Consider the following 23546-nt stretch of genomic DNA (forward strand, 5'->3'; position numbering starts at 1 on the left):
CTTTACATTTAACATGATCCCATCTGTCCACTCAACATACTCCATTGAGCTACTCTACCTTCCTGCCTTTCATCTCCAGTAGTGAACTTTCTGCTCTAGTTTTTTGGTTTTTTTTTTTTTTGCCTTTCTCTGGGGCCGCTCCCAGGGCATATGGAGGTTCCCAGGCTAGGGAGTTGTAGCTGCTGGCCTACGCCAGAGCCACAGCAACGCGGGATCCAAGCCGCATCTACAACCTACACCACAGCTCACGGCAACGCCAGATCCTTAACCCACTGAGCGAGGCCAGAGACCGAATCGGCAACCTCATGGTTCCTAGTCAGATTCGTTAACCACTGAGCCACGACGGGAACTCCTCTCCTCTAATTTTTAAAGAATTAAAATGGGGGAGGGAGTGGGGAGGACTAGGAATCTGGGGTTAATCGATGCAAACTATTGCCTTTGGAATGGATAAGCAATGAAATCCTGCTATATAGCCCTGGGAACTATATGTAGTCCCTTATAATGGAACATGATGGAGGATAATGTGAGCAAAAGAATGTCTATATGTATGTGTGACTGGGTCACTTTGCTGTACAGTAGAAAATTGACAGAACACTGTAAACCAGCTAGAATGAAAAAATAAACATCATTAAAAAATTAAAAAAAATAAAATGTGTACAAGGATATTCAGAGACCTGAATTGAAAGCACTGCAACCAAGTCTATCTCTACCTGTGGAAGTCAATTCTCTAGGATGATAAGATAACAGGATGAAACTCAGAGAGACATAAATCTCAACTATGGGAGGGAACATAGATGGTGGCACAAGGGAGGGAAGCCTAAGTTAATCTTTATTGAGCAAATGACCATACCCAAGGGCCTCTGTGCCCAGTGCCCAGCTATGGTGGGGTGGAGGCAGTAATTACTCCCTGGACCACTGGCCTCATCCTACAGTACACTGGACACTCTCCTGCTATCGTTCAGGGTGGACCAGAGCCTCCCAACTGCCTCCCAATGATCTTCACCCACCAGCATCTTCCTCCCTGATTCCACTTACTTCCCTGCTCTGGGCCCGTGGTTTTTACATAGGACTGGAATACAATTGAAAGCAAAAGAATAAACCTGACATTTTAACACAGGGCAAATCCTTCACCTCTCAGGAGCTTGGCTCTTGGTGTAAAATGAGGAAGTGATTGTCTTTTATGGGTTTCCCAGCTGGGACATTCTAAGTGTCCATGACCTCCCAATAATACAATTTCTCACACCTTTTCTCAGCAAGATGAAGCTTTTGGTGTCTGTGCCTCCCTTGCTGGCTACAGTGCAATTATACAAAAAGTTAAGGTTTTTTTCATTAACGTTCTCAATTCTCAGTGTTTTTGAAGCGAGCCATTTGCCATCTGGAGTCCTGTAAGAGAGGAAAATGGTTTAGCAACAGGCTTTGTGTCACTGCCAATAGCATTACCCATGAGACAGGAATTCCTATGAACAAATCCATTGGAACAAAGTCAGTGCTCTATGGACTCCAGGGGAAAACTTCCATTTCTGGCAGGTTCTCTTCAAGTGTGGGCCTTGACGAACTGCCTGCTCCCTGGGGGTCTCAGCCCTCCTGAGACCATTTGGGGATGCCACTGTGAACCACCTAGAATTAAAATGCCTCAAAAGCAATGGTGCTAAGTGAAAACACAGGGAAACATTCTCTTAATTACAGGCATACCTCATTTTATTACGCTTTGAAGATAATGCACTTTTTTATTTTTGGCTGTACCTGTAGGATAGGGAAGTTGCCCAGCCAGAGATCCAACCCCCACCGCAGTTGCAACTTGTGCCGCAGCTGCAGCCATGCCAGATCCTTTAACTCGCTGAGCCACATGGGAATGTCCATGTACTTTGTTACAAACTGAAGGACTGTAGCAACCATGCACCAAGTAAGTCTTTCAGCACTATTTTTCCAACCGCACTTGCTCCCTTCATGTCTCTGTGTCACATTCTGGTAATACCCCAAATTTCAAATTTTTTTCATTATTATTATATTTGTGATGGGGATCTGTGATCAGTGATCTCTGATGTGACTATTGTAATTGTTTTGGTATTTCGTTAACAATAAAGTGTTTTAAACAAAGCTATGTACATTATTTTCGTCTTTTTATGGCGGCATCTGTGGCACGTGGAAGCTCCTGGGCTAGGGGTTGAATCAGAGCTATAGCTGCTGGCCTACACCACAGCCACAGCGACGAGGGATCTGAGTCGTGTCTGCGATTTACACCACAGCCACAGCAATGCTGGATCCTTAACCCACTGAGCAAGGCCAGAGATGGAACCCGCATCCTCATGGATACTAATCGGGCTCGTTACCACTGAGACACATGGGAACTCTTTCAGTTTGTACATTTTTAAGACATCATGTTCTTGCACACTTAATAGACTGCTGTATAGTGTAAACATAACATTCATATGCACTGGGAAAACAAACAAAAAATTGTATGACTTGCTTTATTGCAATGTTTGCTATATTGTGGTGTTCTGGAACTGAATCCACAATATCTCTGAGGTGTGCCTGTATTTTCCCTGATTCCTCCTGTCCTAGCTACTCAGCGTTCCTTTCATCCTGAAGTTTCTACCTTGGTGATAAGACTGCAAATTGTTCAGCACAGATGCAGATTCATGTCAAGTTTGCCCTTGCAATCTTAAAGATCACTCTGACCTTGCTCAGTATCTAAAATACATTAAAAAAACCCCATTATTCTCAGACATCCCCAAGCATATGAGAAATACCAATTAAGCTGTGAGGGAGTGTCAGAAAATGATGGGAGCCAGCCAGGAGCAACCAGCTCTCTTTCTCTTCTAAAAGGATTTCAGCTATCCTGTCCTGGATCAAAGGCAAATGCTTTTGATATCTGCCTCCTTCCAGTGACAAGCCCTGAAGGCACTGGGTCAGCTGGTACTCTCAGGTGTAGGCACTCACCTGCCAGGCCCCAGTTGCTGAGACACGGCATCCACTGTAGCCTCTAACTAGCTCAAATGCATTTTGGAACATACATATATTTTTTTTTTTGGCCACACTTATTGCATATAGAAGTTCCCAGGCTAGGGGTCAAATCAGAGCTACAGCTGCCAGCCTACACCACAGCCACAGCAATATCAGATTCTTAACCCACTGAACAAGGCCAGTGATCGAACCCATATCCTCATAGTTACTAGTTGGATTTGTTTCCACTGAGCCACCACAGGAACTCCCTAGAACATAATTCTGTACAGAAGTCACAGATTCAGAATTGTCAACCTTCTAACATCACTGAAAAATCCAGAAGTAAAGCACAAAAAACCACTGAGAAGCCAAAACAGATGACATGAGGACTTCATGCATCCATTATAAAGAAAGATTTAGCTTAGTTTAAGCTCCCTTTCTAATAAGTATGGGGAGTCAGTCTTCTATGCCTCCAGAGATTAACAACAGATGAAGATAAGGGGGAGGTGCAGAAATCTAGCCAGGGCCAGACACTGGGGATAAGATACAATGGCAGGATAGCCTCACAATCCAGCTGAAGCAACATTCCCTGAGTCCTAAGCACAAGGGCACAGACCCTGCACTGTGAGGAGCTTGTAGACAAGTGTTAAGTGAGAACTGAAAGCCAGTATGATGCCAAAGAATGTGTGTGTGTGTGTGTGTGTGTGTGTGTGTAAAACAGAAAAAAGCTCAAAAGCACAGTGAAGGTGATAGACACCTTAGGAATACTGCTCACTAGAACCTGAGTGACAGCAATTAATAATGACAGCAATGACCCAAAGCCAGTTAGAAACACTGAAATGTCCATAGGCTTAGCCTGTTTTGTTTTAATAAGCATAGCAATTCCTTAATAGAGGCTATTTAAGTAGTAATATACATGTCATTGGAATTTACTGCATTCATGTTGCTGCCTCTCAGGTATTTTATCTAACCATCGCTCTCTTTGTCTTTTCTACCTGTTCTAATTGTGTTTCTAATTTCCATTAATGGACTCGGAAAGAAAAAGGCTGCCATGAATTACTATCATCAGTGTCAATCTACTAACAACAAATGTCAAGGGACGGGCAACCAGTAATTTAAATTAGTATTTACTTGAGATGTCACTTACATCTGGCAATCTCTGAACTTGATAAAATTCCTCACCTCTCACCTTTAAGAGAAATAATTACTCTAAGGAATGTTTGGAGAAGAAGTCTGAACTATCTCTAAAGAGCAGGAGGCATTATCCATGTCAGCATGCCTCATACCCACTGAAGAAACCCCCAAACATACACCAATCTGTCTTCAAATGGCTATTTCCCTTTTCATGATCTGTAGTCATTCGCAAGTTTTTTTTTTTTTTTTTTTTTTTTTTTTTTTTTTTGTCTTTCTGCTATTTCTTGGGCCGCTCCCGTGGCATATGGAGGTTCCCAGGCTAGGGGTCAAATCAGAGCTGCAGCCACCAGCCTACACCAGAGCCACAGCAACGCTGGATCCGAGCCACATCTGCAACCTACACCACAGCTCACGGCAATGCCGGATGCTTAACCCTCTGAGCAAGGGCAGGGACTGAACACGCAACCTCATGGTTCCTAGTCAGATGCGTTAACCACTGCACCATGACGGGAACTCCTAATGAATTATTTTCAACAACCAGAAAAAAGGAGAATGTGAGTGTAAGCAAAGTACAGGGTGGAGATCTGGAGAGGTGGCAGTAGATGGCCTGCCTGTGGCCAGGGCTATGCCAGGGCCCAGCAGGAAAAGGTATGGATGATGTGCTTTGCAGCCTATAGCCACCCAGCTGGCCCCACAGTGATGTGCAGGCAACATACCTAGCCACTCCTACCTATTGCACATGAGGGGCACAGAGTAGCCTGTGCATGTCCCAGTCTCCTAACCTCATCTTTTCTGTGGCATATTAGTGAGACAAAGCATTTAACATGATTTTCCAAGTTCGAATGACTATGGCCTAGGTGATCCTTTTTTTTTTTTTTTTTTTTTTTTTTTTTGCTTTTTAGGGCTTCACCTGTGGCATATGGAGGTTCCCAGGCTAGCGGTCAAATCAGAGCTGCAGCTGCCAGCCTACACCACAGCTCACAGCAATACTGGATCCTTAACCCACTGAGTGAGGCCAGGGATTGAATCTGCATCCTTGAGGATACTAGTTGGGTTCATTTCCACAGCACCACAAGGGGAACTCCTGGTAATCACTCTTTTATAAGATGCTTAATCCTCATGCCTATCAGATCCTGGCTGACCAAAAGTGACTTCCGTAAGGTGATGCTAAAAACTCTCATTGACCTTCTTTTTCTAGTTTAGATCTTGGTGATAAATTTCTACATAATTTAACTTAGAAGTACGGAAATTATAACTATAAAATATGTAAATTATAATTACAAGTTAAATTCATCTCCAGAATCCTATCAGCCATTCATGAGTCTAGTGTTTTTATCTCAAGTGTATGTGATACAATGTGATTTTTATATATCATGATATGTATGATATATATCACATACTCGTACCTAATTCTCGTCCCTTCTTCTTCATGTACATTAGGATCACTTCCGTTTTCTCTCCAGGTGTTCCAATAAACCACATCCTTTTCATTCAGCAAAGCAGAACAGTTGAGTTGTGTGTCTTTTCCTAGGTAGAAGTTGACAACCAAGTTTTAGAATCTCAGGTTTTTCAAAGGTTAAAATTTATATAGTCAAAATATGTTAACCTATTATATATCTCTAACATAGTGACCCATTTCAGAAAAAAAAATGCCTTGTTTTTAAGCTTAAAAAAATTTATAAAGCAGCGAAATTAGGTTGTCATTACTAGTCATCACCAAACTATGACCTGGCTTCTCTTCAAATGTTTAGGTCTAAATCATTTATTAAGACTTAGGGTGGCCAGCAGACTCCCTTTTCAATGTATAGTTTGATAGGTAGTGTCAGGTCAACATACCTGCTGTAAATAATAAAAAAACAAAATGGACAAAAACCAAACAATTAGATGAGCTAAAAATTAAAGATACGTAGAAACAGCTGAACTGAAAATACAGTCAAGACAAAAGTCCTTCCAGGTTGAGCTGAAATAGTCACTATTTTATTACTTGGAGGAATTTGCTTTGGTTTTTACAACATAGAGGGACGCTCACAGAGAAAAGAGAGTACAGTGGAGATGTTGATGGCCACACAGGCTGGCAGGTTATTGCCAAGGGGTTGGGTAGCATAAGAGGCTGGAAAGGCTTTATGATTTCCCCTGCAGTCTCATGGTACTTAGCAAAGTCCCAGTGGAGAAAAAGGCCTGCAAAAAAACACATGACTGGGGTCTCCCCAAGATATCAGGATGAAATACAGGTTAAACCTAAAAAACTTGAATCCAGTGATGGAGAGGGCATGGAGAAAAGGGAACCTTCCTACAGTATTGGTGGGAATGTAAATTGGTACAACCACTGTGGAGCACAGTAAGGAGGTTCCTCAGAAAACTAAGTTATAGAACTACCACCTGACTCAGCAATTACACTTCTGGGCATATATGCAGACAAAACTTTCATTGAAAAAGATACATGCACCCCTATATTCATTGCAGCACTATTCACATAGCCACGACATGGAAACAACCTAAATGTCCATCGACAGATGAATGAATTAAGAAGTTGTGAGATATATATATAAACTTTATATTACTCAGCCATAAAAAAGAACAAAATAATGTCATTTGCAGCAACATGGATGGAATTAGAGACTCTCATACTAAGTGAAGTAAATCAGAAAGAGAAAGACAAATACCATATGATATTACTTATATCTAGAAACTGATAAATGGCACAAATGAAACTTTCTACAGAAAAGAAACAAACTTAGACTTGGAGAACAGTCCCGTGGTTGCTGAGGAGAGGGGGTGGGACAGATGGGGAGTTTGTGGTTAGTAGATGCCAACTATTGCCTATGGAGTAGATAAGCAATGAGATCCTGCTGTATAGCACAGGGAACTATATCTAGTCACTTGTGATTGAATGTGATGGAGGATAATATGAGAAAAAGAATGTGTGTGTGTATATATATGCGTGTGTGTATACACACACACACACACACACACACACACATGACTGGGTCACTTTGTTGTACAGTAGAAATGGACAGAACAATGTAAATCAACTATAATAGAAAAAGTATAAACCTAAAAAATTTTTTAAAAAACCACCTGAATCCTAATTCTGCTCAGGTCCATTCCTGACTGAATTGAGACTATCAAACCCTCACATCATCTGCCTAAGAGAGACAAGGCAAACAGTCTTAGGAGAAAGTAATACAAACTTCATTCATTTTGGTTGTTTTAGATATACAAAGATCAATAGCAATGAAAACAAGAGAGACAAAGGGCCAAAAATGGGGAAAATAATCAATAGAAAAAAATTAGATAATAGAAATAGACCCAAAGATGATCCAGATGCTTGACTTGGCAGATAAAGAGTTGGAAATAACTAATATAAATAAGCTAAAGGAAATAGAGGAAAAGATGGACGAGTAGATGTAAAGATGGACATTTGTAACAGAGAGTGTTCTATTCAAAGATAATCAAATGAGCATTAAAATAATCAAAAAAGCTCCATGAATTTAAGAACTCAAGGGTTTTAATAGTAGATAGGGCATAACAGAAGGCAGGATTGTTAAGCTTAAATACAGGCCAAGACCTAAACCAAAGCACATACGGAAAAAGGAGAACAATAGGACAGAGCATAAGAAACATGTGGAACAGCTAATACATGTAACTGGAGCTTTAGAAGGACAGGAGTGAAGAAAGGGGCAGAAGAAATACTCAGACATGAATGGCATCGGATTGCAGACAAATTAATTAAATGCATTCACTTGCAGCCTCAAGAAGCTCAGTGGAACCCAAAGCAGGATAAATGCCAAGAAAACCACACTGAGGTGCATCAAAATCAAAGAGAAAAGGACAATTTTGAAAGCTGCCAGATGAAGAAGATACATCAAAATAGCCACAATAAGACTAAAGGCAATAAGATTTTTCAGCAGAAACTGTGGAACCCAGTGAATAAGAGAAGAGCATCTTTTTTTCTTTTTAATATAATGATTTTTATTTTTTTCCATTTTAGCTGGTTTATAGTGATCTGTCAATTTTCTACTATATAGCATGGTGACCCAGTTTCACATACATGTATACATTCTTTTTTTTCACATTATCATGTTCCATCATAAGTGACTAGACATAGTTCCCTGTGCTACAAAGCAGGATCTCATTGCTTATCCATTCCAAAGGCAATAGCCTGAGAGAAGGGCATCTTTAAAGTGCATGGAAAAACCTGCCAACCTATAATGATTGATGTTATTGAAAAAAAATTTCAAAATTGAAGATAAAGATATTTTTAAGCAAACAAGAGTGGAGAGACTATACTGCCAACATAACCACACTACAAGAAACACCAAAGATTTTCACACTCAAGAAAAAGAATGCCAGATGAAAGTAGGAACATACATCAAGAAATGAATGGTGCAAAGAACAGACATTTAGGTAAATACAAAATGATTTTTGTTGTTTAAAGCCATAATAATGCCAAATTATTGTGAGTTTTATGACATAGGTAGGAGAGAAATACATCAAATAATAGAATAAAATGAAGGAAGAGGATGAATGAGGTTCTCATGCATCTATAAAATTGTCGAGTGTACTAATATGTGCATTTGTCTTAACTGTAGTAAGAGGAGGATAAAGATTGTAATCTCTAGGAGAATTGCTAATGAAGAATACAAAATGGTGTAACTAAGAGGGAAACAAAGCAGATTAAAAAAAAGAAAATATTTATCTAAAAGGAAAGGAGAATAAAAAGAACAAATCAAACATGAGACAACTGGAAAACAGCAAGATGAGAGGCTTCAAACCAACTGTGTCATAAATCATTAAGTGTAAATGGACTAAACACCATATCAAAAAACAATCCAGGAGTTCCCGTTGCAGCGCAGTGGTTAACGAGTCTGACTAGGAACCCTGAGGTTGCAGGTTCAGTCCCTGCCCTTGCTCAGTGCGTTAAGGATCTGGCGTTGCCGTGAGCTGTGGTGTAGGTTGCAGACGAGGCTCAGATCTGGCATTGCTGTGGCTCTGGCGTAGGCCAGTGGCTACAGCTCCGATTTGACCCCTAGCCTGGGAACCTCCATATGCCGTGGGAGTGGCCCAAAGAAATAGCAAAAAAAAAAAAAAAAAAAAAAAAAACCAATCCAAATATATTCACTTTCTGTGAGACATATTTTATGTATGAAGACAAAAAAATGTTAAAAGTACAAAGATGTGAAAAATACAAAATGTGCCAATCCTAAACAAAAGAAAACTGGTGTGTCTAACATTAGAGCAAGTAGGTACTAGGGAAAGATGCAATAAATAAAGAGAGAAATGTCATAATATTTAAGTGTCACTTTAAGAGGCATCAATTAGTATATGCCCATAAGATAAACTTAACATATATAAAGCAAAAATAGAACCAAAAGATATATAGACAAATTGACCATCATAGCTGGAGATATTAACATCATTTGGCAGCACCCAGAGAAAGCATAAAAAGATTTTGATAATTTGAACAGAGCCATTAACCAACCTCACCTAACTGACATTTATAGAATGATGAAGCCCAAATCTGCAAAGTAAATATTTGTTTCAAATGCCCTTGGAACATTTATCAAGGTATGCAATTACCTGGTCCTTAAGCAAGTAACTACAAATTTCAAAAGATTAAAATGATACAGATTATAATGGGACTAAACTGGACATCAATAAGAGAGAAATTACTAGAGAACCCTTTAAATATCTGGATAATAAGACATATAAATAATTCATAGATGAAAGAATAAATCACAAGGGAATTTTTTGAATACTTTGAACTGAATAGTTCCAAAATAAGACATGCTAACATTGTTGGAAACAGCTAAAGTAAGTGATTAGAGAGAAATTCAGAGCTTAAAATACACATGCTACAAAAGCGGATAACTGAAATTATTCCACCTAAACAGAAGAAAAATGAGGTGCAAATTAAGCCCAAAATGAGAAGAAAAAAATAATAAAGTTCAGAAATCAATAAAAATAGAAAGCAGGCAAACCACAGATATAAATGGCAAAGTAATTTGAGCTACATTGGGCCTACGTGGTCATGTACGTGACTGTGACCAGCTATAGTTAAAAGGTGTGGGCTCTGGAAACAATCAAGAAGAACCACCACAACGAAAAAACAATGCAAGAAACTTGAATCCCAACTCTACCTCTTTCCAATGGTTTTTAAGCTCAGACAAATGACTTAAGCTTTCGAAACCTCAGCCACTTCATCCATACAATGGGAGCGATATCCCTCAGTATTGCTTGGAGGATTTAATTTAGTGACACCTTTTAGCCACCTAACATGATACTTGGCATAGCACAAGTGAATTTATTCTTTTCCTTCTTTCCTTTCTCTTTGGAAAGACATTACTCAACTGGATATACTGATTCATTAAGTCCTGCCTAGAAATAGCCTAAATGTGCAGTCAATTCAGCTCATTGATTCAAAGTGACACCATTAATCAAATATTCAAACCACATGATAAGTTTGAATCATTTATGGAGTTCTCATTGTGGCTCAGCAGTAACAAACCCAACTAGTGTCTATGAGGACGTGGATTTGATCCCTGGCCTTGCTCAGTGGGTTAAGGATCCAGTGTTGCTATGAGCTGTGGTGTACACCAGCAGCTGCAGCTCTGATTCAACCCCTAGCCTGGGAATTTCCATATGTCACAGGAGTAGTCCTGAAAAGCGAAAAAAAAAAAAAAGTTTGAATTATTTCTCCAGAGTAGTCTCACTGAGTTTTCATATTTAAAATGACCACAGGTAAATAGTATTAGAGAAAAGCCAGATAGGAAGTGACTTAAACTACAGGTCTGCAAATCATAGGTACTTCCATAATCTTCTGAACAGACTGCTAATTTTAATTATTGATAAAATGGCAATATTCAAACAATGACAAGGTTTTACTGCTTTTGCTATTCTTCAGTAAATATGGAATGTGTTAGGAATACAGAGTTGATCAAATAAAGATCGAGATTTAGCCTTGGAAGTCTCAATTATGCACCCCCCATTCATGAATGCAAAATATATGTATGTCAAAATATACCTAATTCCACTTTAACTTGAGTAAGCTTTGGTCCAAGAAGAGCTGGAATTATACTACTATGGTCTGCAAACAAAAAAAGAAAAAAACATTAGTGTTGCATTGAGCTTTGCTAAGGCAAATATTGTGGTAATAAATTTTTTCTTCCATGTAACCGAGATTCTAACAGTTGTTACATTTATTTATCATACTTTCATTAAATAATGGTTGCAGCAAATACTATTTGCTGTTTCAATTCACCTAGCTGGAAAAAGTGCATTGAATTTGGTCTCCTCTCCAACTATAGTCTGTGGCATCTGCTCACCACAGCTAAAAGCCAGAAGATGCTCATCCAGGGAGACAAACAAACTTGATGCAAAGTCACTGGGAAGCCCCCTTCTACTCTGCCTTTCTTCCTTCCACCTGCCCTCATGGGTGCAAGGTTAAGGTGCCCTCAATTCCTTATCATCAGGTGCAAGGTTAAGGAATGCAGGCACTTCTAGAAGCTGGAAAAGGCAAGGAATCTTTTCTCCTCCCGAACCTCTGGAAGGAAAGCAGCCTGACTGCAACCTTGATTTTAGCCCAGTGAACCCATCTCAGATTTCTGACCTCCAGAATGGTAACATAATACACTGTGCAAATAGGAACTTTGTGGTTCCTTAGCAATACATGGCTGTATAGCTAGAGAAGGAGATGCTTGGACGGAAGCGGGTCTCTACATAAAAGGCTCTAGTAACTGTAAGCCCACAGTCTTGTGGAATGAGTCACCCAGGAGTTTACGGCTTCCTGGATGATGGTAAATCACGTGAAGGGTGGATAAGCCATGTCTTCAGATATTCAAAAGAGCTGTTTTCAGAAAGGACCAGATTTAATCTGTGGAGTTACTGAAGACAAATACAAACCAGTGAGTGGAAGCTACAATCAAATTCCTGGAGAATAGGCATTATTCACTTCATTTCCTATTTCTCTGCTTCCCTTACCTCCCAATGCTCAGTACAGTTGATTCAACATAGACACCATGAATAAATATTTGTTGAGTGCAAACACATGCTTAAGAACAAAAGATGTCATGGTTTGCTCAAATAGCGAACTGATTCATGGGAGTTTCACCTACATAAGCTTTCATTACTCTGCCCTCCCCTTCAAAATGTTCAATGTGATGGATGATGCTAGAATGATTTTGACCCTTATACTTGAACTAGGGCTGTGGTCACAACAGCAAGTTGCTTCTGACTTCCCATACTGCTTTAGAAGAAATAAAACATTCCATTTTACTGAGATAAATTTGTTCCTTCCTGATTCTAAAATTTGTCTTACCTCCAATGATTGTAATATTGAAGGTTTTGGTGACGTTAAATAGTTTTCCAGCATGATGCAGGAAAAACACGCAGGTGTAATATCCCCCATCTTTAAACTCTGCAATCTTCTTTAAATTTAAATTAAAATTGAAATCTATCTTTTCACAGTCCTGTTTTTAAAAAAGCAAGTTAAAAATGTTTTAAGTAAAAGCAGTATCATGTCACAAGAATTCAGATTTCAAAGATGTTTAGAGAAAGAGGGAAGGAGAATGAAAACCAGTTATTTCTGAGTAAATGCCCCTGTGATTTGGCACCACCTCTATGGAACAATGAAATACAGTTCCATTCCTGGTATTATTCTTGTCATTATTAATGTATGCTTGGAAATAAGAGTATATCAGGCTCTTTAGCTCCTTTCATCATTTTCTTTTAGTCTCTCTCTTAAACACGCAAAGAAAGGGAAGAGGAGGAAAGAGGGGAGAGAGAGAACAACACCGCCAGTGCCATCACCACCACAACAAAAAATCCCTGCTCAGGTCAGAACTTTCCATGCAGATGTATTTCTTAACAAATCTAGCCTAATTCCATGTATTCGGGACTAACCATCCCAGCCATGGCTAGTGAGGGTGAAAGCAGAAGCACTCAGAGAACCAAGCACCTCGCTGACCACCCTGGATGTTCTCCACCAGAAGACACTGGATTGGTTAGATATGCAGCAACAATATTCAAAGGTGTAGGCACACACAAACATGGCTATCACAAATTTCCATATGCTCTAGGAATTAATAATAACAAAAAAGCTGCCTTCTTCCATTTAGCCCTCAGCCACCGACAGTTCAGTTCTGAGTTCAAAGGATGAGATGGGGAAAATGGGAATGATATTGCTGACCTTGACCATGTGACTTTGTTCCTGCAAATGCCAGTCAAGGAGCACTGATTGCCCAGAGACTCCTATCAAAGTTGCCAAAGCTGGTGCAACGGGGGCTTATCCCTGAGGGCACTTAGGATGGGCCTGTGAGGCACCCATATGTATGCCTCACATCAGTAAACTGTTTGTGTACACACCACATTTCTATGAACCCAAACTCATGTTTTCCAAGGCATATGAAATATTTCCAATCGTTTACGGATTTAGCTTCTTTGCCCTCTTCCTCTCAATTTTCTAACCAGAAATATTTCCAATCATTTACAGATTTAGCTTCTTTGCCTTATTCCTCTCAATATTCTAACTAAAAACATTGTCAATATATCTATGGTCTAAATTTAAATACCCACATCTAGGGATTTCTTAAAACCCAGTTTGATCCTCACAAATTTATACATACTGTAAAACATCAGTACATTTGACAGGAAGCAGAGTCAACTCAGGGTTTTGACACAGATGTTTGGAAAACATTTTGAATAAGAGCTCTCCTTAAAAAATCACAAATAAACAGTACAAAAGCAAAAAAAAAAAATAATCAAAAGGTATAAACAAAAGGTTTGAGGAAATTGTCATCAGAAGCTTGAACTTTCCCAAGGTCTTCTGTTCAGAACACCTTCCTTCAAAGTTTCCATGACAGAGTTACTATTTTCAGGTTTGTTCTTCTGCAGAAATAATACAATTTGTGTTATGTATGGGTATGTATATTATGTATGTACGTGTGACTGTATATACACTGTGTATATACCTTCCACAGTATTTTCTACATGAGCTCTGACAACTCAGCGAAAGTACATCACTGAAAAACATCGTTCACATGAGAAGTAATACTAAGATGCCATCAATACATCAAAATATTTAACAAGAAGAAAATAAATGGGAGAAATATACTAAGAGTTATGGAAATTTTGCATGTCAGATTTTTAAATGTTTTTAAAATATTTGTCCCCATGTTGCAGTGGTAAAAAAAAAAAAAAAAAGGTTTACACTGGTATAGCTCCTTAATATAGCAGATTGATAATGTCAGTAAAAGCTATAAACATGCTCATAGCCTTTGATCCAATAATTCTACTTTTGGGGATTTGGTTACAGGATAAAATCGTAATACACCCTATGACTGATGGCTGTGCTACTTCTTTTAGCTTTATAAATAATAGTGAAAAGTAGGAAACTAACAAATGTCCAATAACAGGGGATTAGTTAGATACAAATGTATACACAATGGAATGCCATGTTTGGGGTGATGTTTAAAGATGTGGGGTAACAATAAGAAAACCATTTTTTAGTGGAGAAAGGAAACAATACCACTTTGTCAAAGTAGATAGATGTTTACACAGAAAAAAACGGTCTCTGCTATCTTTACTACTCACTTTTCCAAATGCAAATTTTAATTGACAGAACACTGCAAATCAATCATAATAAAAATGTAAATCAAAAAAATAAAAATGAACTCATATTCAGAAAAGACATATACAACAGATTTTAAAATTTTAAGTAAATGTGACAGAAAAAAAATGAACTAGCATTCCTAAAATTTAAATTTTTTTGAAAGAGAAGGAAAATGAAGGAAAGAAAGCTATTATCATTTATCAAACGCTTACTGTGGGGCAGGAACTGTGCCACATGCAATATGTGGGAGCTCAAACAGGCCACCCAAGGTATGTGGGCTCACAGTCTCTATGTTCCCAGACCAAGACGGTCCACAGCCATTCAGACCCTCGTTTTGGAATTTTGCCTTTTCTATCAGGTCTTAAGTTAAAATATTTAAAAAGTGTTACCTTGTACAATGACGTTCTGTTGGCCAGGTTTTGAAAGTAATTATTTTCACAGGGCACCTGCAAAGTTTTTTTAACTTCCACAACTTTACTAATTACTTGTTTCTCAGTAAAACAACTATTTTTACTTCTTCTGATGACATTTAATTTCCAGGCTTGAGTATCATTTCTAGGAAATAAAGGTTTAGAGATATTTTATAATTAGTATGAAGACTTGGCAAATACCACTTTTTAGTAAAAAAATCCAGTGAAAAATTTCCCTTATTTTTGTGTAAAGAGACTCACTCATTGATGCCCAAATCCTGCTCTCTTTTCAGTTCAGCACAGTGAGAAATTTCACAACAGTCATGGGATGTGCGAAGGGGACAGTAAATGAGAAAAATTGGATGTCCTGAACACACACACACAAAAACCCCTACATACACCACACTATGTATATCACTGATGTTAGGACAGAAATGTTTAAAACTGTAAAGATCTTTGAAGATGGACAGGTTCAAAGATTCTTAACCCAGGATGGAAGAGTAGAGGTGGATTCATGAGGGTTTCCACATTTTCTGATGGTTTGTATATACACACTGGGCTTTATATTTCTCAGGGCATCTTGTTCTAGTCCTCCTCTCACTGTTGGGTAAACCAAGGCTGGAGTGGCTGCCCTCTCTGCAGCTGTATTATCATTTAAAGTGACTTATTGAGCAGTTTCTTTGGATTAGAAATTAGGAATCTAGGATTTCCCATTGTGGCTCAGCAGATCACGAGCCCAACTAAGATCCATGAGGATGTGGGTTTGATCCCTGGCCCTGCTCAGTGGTTTAAGGATCCAGCGTTGCCATGAGCTGTGGTGTAGGTCCCAGACATGGCTTGGGTCCCACGTGGCTGTGGCTGTAGTGCAGGCTGGCAGTTACAGCTCTGATTCGAACCCTAGCCTGGGAACTTCCATCTGCCTCAGGTATGGCCCAAAAAGACAACAAACCCACACCCTTTTTCAATCAGGATTAGGTAGCCATTGTTCTTTCTCTAACCCAACTCAAGTACACTTTCTACCTTAGTGTGAAAAGATCCAGTTGTGACCCATTTCTGGAATCGTCCCTCTTAAAAGGTCACATAAAATTCATCGCTTAAAAAAAAGTTAAAATTTTTTTTTTCTGACACCTGGGAGTTCCTACATATGAAAACAAACCCAAATGACCTCATTTTTTGCAAAACCACAGGAGGGATATCAAGGTTTCACTGTGGTATCTCACTCTGCACTCAACAGCGCTATTGATAATGATCAGGTCTCACTCCACAGGTGCTCAGGAAAGACACCCACTACATCTCACAGCACACTGTCACCACCCATCTGGCCCTGAACTAGTTTATACAGGTCAGTCTCAGATATCTATAAAAATACACACACGTGCGTGAGCATACACGTACCTACACAACATCGCAAAGGTACCTGATAAACACTAGGTCACCCATGTTCTCACTAACAGTCCATCACATAGGGGTCTTTTGGTCCCGTTATTCCTTCCCCATCTCACTGAATAAAGTATAAAGAGAACCAGATTCTGTAATGATCGCTGACACATTCAGTGCATTGCCATCATTTTCACAGAATTTAGGTCCCTTGACTATGAAAATCCTGAAAGACTCTAGGGTTAAACCCTGAGAAGGCTGTGTGTGCAAAGCCCTTTCTGTGCCCCCCCCCCCGCCACTGCTCCTGGCTGTAGGTTTGTGACAGGCTGATACCCACATCTGTCACCAGCACTGCCACGTTGCTCTCAACAAACCTCTGAAAACTGGACTAGGATGTGTCTATACCAACTTCAACCTGTATCCCTAGCCAGAGGTTATCACCCAGGAAGCTGATGCTGCCCCCTTCACTACCTGCTTAAAGCATTGTGAAGTCCTAACCTTTTATTTCTTTCAACCAGTGGCTCTAGATAACAGAAACAGTTGGATTTTAAAATGAATGTCATTCAGTCCTCACTTATCTTTGGCAAGAATTTCCTGAAAGTAAATCATATTTTTCATTTATTTTTAAATTTTATTGGAGTTTTTTTTTTTTTTTTTCATAGATAGGTATGGAGAACAGACCTGTGCTTGCCAAGGTAGGGGGGAAGTGGGATGGACCAGGAGTTTGGGGTTAGTAGATGCAAACTACTTCATTTGGAGTGGATAAGCAATGAGATCCTGCTGTGTAGCACAGGGAACTATATCTAGTCACTTGTGATGGAACATGATGGAGGATAATGTGAAAAAAAGAATATGTGTGTGTGTGTATATATGTGTATGTATATGAATGGGTCACTTTGCTATACAGCAGAAATTGATAGAATATTATAAATCAACTATAATAGAAATTAAAAAATAAAAAATGAAAAAATTTTGGAGTATAGTTGATTTACAATGTTGTATTAGTTTCAGGTGTACAGTAAAGTGAATCAGTCATATACATACTGATAGCCATTTTCTTCCATATAGGTTATCATAGAACACTGATAGATTTTATATGCAGTAGTGTGTACATGTTAATCCCATCCTCCCAATTTATCCCTCCCCCTACAGTTTCCCCTTTGGTAACAAGTTCAATTTCTAAATCTGTGAGTTTGTTTCTGTTTTATAAATAAGTTCTGAATGTCAATCATATCAAGGTAATCTCTTTTCATTAAGATCATTAAGATAAGAAACCCAAGGGCAGTCTTTAATTTTTAAACAGTATAATGTCAGTTCTTTCATGTTGTAGGAAGAGTAGGGAGAAGACAATGCATGGATTATCTGACCTTCCCAACGACTGTCTATCTGACTTGCTGAACAAAGTCCAAGAGTGCTATGAAGTATACCAGCACAAGGAGAAGGTGTACTCACCCCATTCGGCAAGAGTAAGATCCACTATCATCCATTTCAACAGGCCAAAACTCCAAAACATAATCATGCAAAATAATCCTGGGTGAACCACCAGAGCGCAGCTCAGTGGGTCCATGTGATTCATTTTTGTACCATTTTATGGTGGTGGTTTTGTTCTTATGCTCAGATGAAGATGGGCAACATTTCAGATAGAAAGGTTCCCCTTCAACTGCAGTAATGTGATGACGTGAGATGCAAATTTCTTCTAAAAATTAGTAAAGTAAAAGGAAAAAACCCAGAATGATAAAGGTAATTTTTTTCCCCTAATGCATTAGGTGGAAAAGTCTGGCTTTGTAAGAACATCCTGAAAAATCTCAACATCTCCATTCTGTGCGTTCTTTTATTTTAGGGTCCATCTTTCCAACCCTAAGCAACAGGAGGTTGATCTTTCTAGAGGGAAGGCACTTCTGAACATAAACAAAGACAGACCTTCCAACAGCTTCTTCCAAACAGGAAGATACCAGAACATAACCAACCAAAGCTAGAAGACAGATATATGCATTGTAATCTTTTTTTAAAAAAAATGTTATATAGTACAACTTCCTCTTAAGGAAAGCCACCAAAGTCACTGTTGCCACATCCACGCCCAAACACCCCTACCTAGCTGAGGAGTCTCTATGGAAAAAAAAAAAAAAAAAAAAAAGAGGAACCTAAAGACATCAGTTTTTTTTTTACCTGCATCTCCAGAAACCTCACAGGTCTTGTTCTTAATCAGTCTACCTAGCTAACCATTCCCCAGGGAGGTGAATGGTTAGGTAGCTAATATGTGTAAATCCATTACCTCTCTAGGTTACCATGTGGATAATCAAGACTTGATTCATATAATTCATATTGATAATTATTTCATGATTTATTCCAGATCTGGGTATTTGTCGCTTCCCCTTTCTGAGATCCATCTCTCTCTCTCTCTCTCTCTCTCTCTCTCTCTCTTGCCTTCTTGCCTTTTCTCTTTCTCAACTACCCCAGATACTCTGGCTTTAGAATCTGTCTGATTCTTCGGGCTACACAGGGTCATCTCTCTCCTTCATCTTTACTTCCAACAGTTCTTCTGGTGGCTCGCTTTGGCTGCATTTTGAAAATGAGAAGCCTTAAATTGATCGAGGGCACATGCCTTCTCTGAGGTTAGGGTTTATTTCTCAAAGTGACTGTCTGTTTTTAATTCAGTGTTGTTAACCACAAGGTATGGAAGAGGTGGCTCCAGCAGTAAAAGCAGTCTTTGAAAACATGGCTGTCAAATTTCCCTCGAAGAACAACACATAAGGAACATCAACTTTGTGACTGGTGGTGGTTACAGAGTCTTTATCTTAACAATTCAGGACTTCAACTTCAGAGGTGCGATGCATGTGTATGTATGGGTGTGAGATTTAATTGACACCTAAAAGGATGGTAGGTCATTAACAGCTTAATTTATTTTCCAGTTTTAGAGATGTAATAGGCATATAATGAAGAGCAAAAATCTTATATTTTGGGGAGTTCCCATTGTGGCTCAGCGGGTTACGAACCCAACGAGTATCCATGAAGATGTGGGTTCGACTTCTGCCTTTGCTCATGAGTTAAGGATCGGGCCTTGCCGTGAGCTGTGGTGTAGGTCACAGACACAGCTTGGATCTGGCATTGCTGTGGCTGTGGTGTAAGCCGGCAGCTGTAGTTCCAATTCAATCCCTAGCCTGGGAACCTCCATATGCCGCAGGAGCAACCTTAAAAAGCAAAAGAGAGAAAGAGGGAAAGAGAGAGAGAGAAGACAGAGAGAGGGGAAAGAAAGAACGAACAAAAGAATCATATATTTCCTGCTCTTTTGCATCTAGATACACCATCATGTCTGTGATAGGCATTCATACTGCTGCATGTAATGGTGGTTTGTTCTTTTTTTCATAGTTCTGTAGTATCTAATTGTGTTAATATTTGACAATTTATTTATGCATTCTATTGGTGTTGGACATTTGGGTGATTTCCAGGTTTTGGCCAATCTTAGAAAAGCTTTGATGAAGACCTGTGCCTATGTTTGTACAGATAGAGGCACCAGTTATCAGTTAGGGGCAGTTATCACCTAAAGAAATGCAGCCTAGAACACAGACTCTCCAGGGTGCATGGTTGGCAGTTGAAAGGTCACACTGCCCAGGCAGCGAATGGCTTCAGAAATCCAATCTGACATTTAACAGTGCATAAGAAATGCTTTTTATTGGAGAAATGAGTGGAGCAAGGCACCCTTTCATATGATGCACACTTTCCTGCACCTTAGTTTCACTCACTGATAGGTCCTTCCATATCAAGAAGAGAAGGTCTGTCTCCTCCCTTTAACCTCTGGGCACTAGTGCATTGTATGAATCTCCACATTATAAAGATTCAATGAAGTAAATGCACCCCAATATTGGAACTGACGTATCTGAAAGTATCAGTAACCTAACTACAATCCCTTCCTCAGTAATTCTCAAAGCAGGGGTATAGGCTCATGTCTTCCCACTCCTAAATAATTGATGTAAATCAGTAATTGTGCCCCTTCTTTCTTCTCCAAAGCCAATGGAGAGCCTTGTTAATCAATCATGGAACTCTTCTTTTGAGAACCCTGCTGAGGTCTCAGAACCCTTCTCAATGCAAGTCTCCAAGCTGTGACTGCTAATGAATTAAAATTGGTACCTGATGCCTGATACAAAGGCCACTTGCCTTCCTGGCCCAAGTAGTCTCCTTCTCCTGTATTCCAACCTCTAATAATTCTCTTTAAGATCTGTAAGGTACTCACTCACTTTCTTCATTTCCTAAACAATGGGCAAATCTTTGCCTTCATTTCTGGGAGGAGAGAATGCTTGTAAAATTTTCTAAAAATCAGTAATATGGATGGCTGTGATCTCTTTAGTTTCAAATAACACGAAAAAAATTTTCACGTCAGACAAATGTATTTCAGGATATAAGTTTTCACATCCCATTCTCTCTACATAAACTCATAGGGCTGAAACTTTTCTTTTGCAGTAACTCCATATGAGTCTTTATTTGATCCCATTCCTATGAATCTTTTATTTTCTATGCCAGGGACACCAGATGGTTGGCACCTTTCTAAAGTAAGATTTATTTGTGCCACATTTTCTATTCCACACATATGTGATATCATGTGGCATTTGTCTTTCTTTTTCTGACTTACTTCATTCAGTATGATAATTTCTAGTTGTATCCACATTGCTGCAAATGATATTCTTTCTTTCTTTTTTATGGCTGAGTAGTATTCCATTGGATTATTATATAGAACTACCTTATGACCCAGAAATCCCATTCCTGGGCATATATCCAGACAAAATTATAATTAAATAATATATGCAGCCCTATGTTCAATTGCAGCGCTATTCACAATAGCCAAGACATGGAAACAACCTAAATGGCCATCAACAGATGAATGGATTAAAGTAGATTTTAAACCACAAATTTTCATAAACTCAACATTTTTGGTAGCCACCTCCACATAAGAAAGGAAAAATTTGATATTCCCTCTAGACTTTCAATTCATTGTGCTTTTGACTGATTATAATTACTTACCTGAGGTGCTTATAAACATAAGTATCAAAAGTGTCAAGGGTATTTCTCTATGATGCATGGTTAGGATTCTGCTTCAAATGGTTTCTCTGGAAAACAGAATAAGACAGGTTCAGCCAAGACTTTTAAACAAAAGTGGATCTGCCTTATGAAGATTTTAAAAAGTCTTCTGGCATACAGACTTTTAAAAATCAGCCCAGCAAACTTTCATATCCTTAATATAGTCACAACTTTCCCTCAGACCTTTCAGCCATGTAGAATTAATAAAACGTAAAGGCAATAAATTTGGGCATCCAGAGGAAATCCCTAATAATGCAATTTTCTAAGACAAGAGAATCTGCTATATTTTAGGCCAAGTCCATTAAATCTTTCCCCAAAGCTGAAGGTGAGAACAACAGTATTTCCAGAAAATCTACTATCCTTTGAATGGGCAGGGTGGGATATGCTGAGATATGTATGGCAGTTCTGCCCATGTAGAACTCATGTGTGTGTGTGTGTGTGTGTGTGTGTGTCGGTCTCAGCTGCTTTTTATTTTTCTTTCATCACACCAAAATATTCACCATGATTTTCACTTACGGGTTGGATTTTTAAATACTGATCTTCTTTCTTTAGAGTCAAGTGTTTCATAAGTTAGGAACGAAGTCTGTTTTGTTCACCGCCATATCACTAAAGCCAAGGCCTCACACATAGTAAGCGCTCATTAACACACTTGCAAAAGAGGAATGGTGTGGGCGTGCGGGCAGGTGTCTACACTCCCATACCCGTGGTGTTTGTTTTAGGAAATGTAGACACAAATCGGGCATTTTCTACAATCCAGATCCCTAACTGACATCGACTCAGTGAACTCAAATCTGCATTGAATTTCAATGTTACTCCAATTTGCCTTTTACTCTAATGACAAATTGAGAGAGACGTGAGGACGGGTGCACTGGTGCTCATACACCAAGGCTGAATCTTTCATGACCAAACTCATGTTCCTTGTATGCAGTCTAGGCCCACTGGGTGGAGAAAAGCACAGGATGACGAAAAGAGCTTGATTTCCAGGGCACACAAAACTGGGCTGGCATTCTTGCTGAAGTCTTAACAAGCTGTGCAACCTTAACCAAGTGATGTAGGAGTGGCAGAGCCTGTGTGCTCACTCCTCAAGTGAGGTGGATAAGAAAGGCCTATCTCCCACAAGTACTGAGTGATCCAATGAGCAAGTATTTATGTAGGCTTCCCAGGTGCACGGTAGCCTCTGAGCCCCCAATAATTCTCTCACCAACTGTCACTCACCCCTCCTACTAAAAATAGAGGACTGTTAATGACCAAATCCTTGATGAAGTTTAATGGCTAAACCGCCAAACCATTCACATAAATCCTTATGAGTAACATCACCAAGCATTTGCTGTAATTTCTGAGAGATAAGCATCAGTAATGTAAAGACAGAGGGATAGTATGTATGGAAAGTACCAATTGTTCATAACCAAATTAGGATATGCTTATGGTTTGAAATCAATCCCCCACCCACGCATGCACACACACATGCGCGCGTGTGCACACACACACACACGCACACTTATTAACTCTATCTAGCCTCTTAGAATGAAAAATGTTATTTCCTCTGGTCAACATAGCCTTGTGAAGGCCACTCTGGGTTTTGTTTGTTTGTTTTAATTTTCAAGGTCTACTCAGAGGTAAAATTATCATGAGATCATTCGGCATTCTGATTAGTAAACTCTGAGTTTCAATATGAAACATGTCAACATCCCAGTATACAAATTAGCTGATATTTGCACCACTCTATGTATATATGTATATATATATATATAGAATTGTGAATGTGCTTATGGATTTAAAAGATTGAGGTATTAAATAATGGTACTCCTTCCTGAGAGAAAAGCTATTCTGAGAAATGTCAAAGATTTTTCCTAGTAGGTACTAATAAAATGCATGTTTGATAATATAAACATTACATTTATTGCATGTAGGGATTTTTTTTTTTTAGTTTTACATTCGATGTTGATTTTTTTTGCTTTTTTATAATTTTAAAATTTCTTCTCCTGTTTCTTTTTTCTTTCTTT

The 23546-nt window shown here is 39.0% G+C and overlaps 1 protein-coding gene across 4 annotated transcripts in view; it reads right to left on the bottom strand.

The window, feature by feature from the left end:
• The window catches only part of IL18R1 (interleukin 18 receptor 1), a 41537-nt gene that overhangs the window by 12910 nt on the left and 5081 nt on the right, over positions 1–23546 (bottom strand). For 3 of the 4 annotated variants that reach the window (XM_021085849.2, XM_021085851.2, XM_021085848.2), the window contains exons 3-9: positions 21487–21572; positions 17926–18169; positions 15076–15241; positions 12395–12545; positions 11102–11164; positions 5484–5604; positions 1244–1383 (exon numbers count right to left, since the gene is read on the bottom strand). In XM_021085849.2, the coding sequence (XP_020941508.1) occupies positions 1244–1383; positions 5484–5604; positions 11102–11164; positions 12395–12545; positions 15076–15241; positions 17926–18169; positions 21487–21544 (943 nt within the window). In that variant the 5' untranslated portion in view covers positions 21545–21572. 4 annotated transcript variants of the gene reach the window in all.

Source organism: Sus scrofa, chromosome 3 (genome assembly GCF_054392235.1).
Source record: "Sus scrofa isolate SSC_HxYL_T2T_F1_AM1 chromosome 3, Sscrofa_HxYL_maternal_Yorkshire_Landrace_v2.0, whole genome shotgun sequence".
NCBI classification, from domain to species: domain Eukaryota; kingdom Metazoa; phylum Chordata; class Mammalia; order Artiodactyla; family Suidae; genus Sus; species Sus scrofa.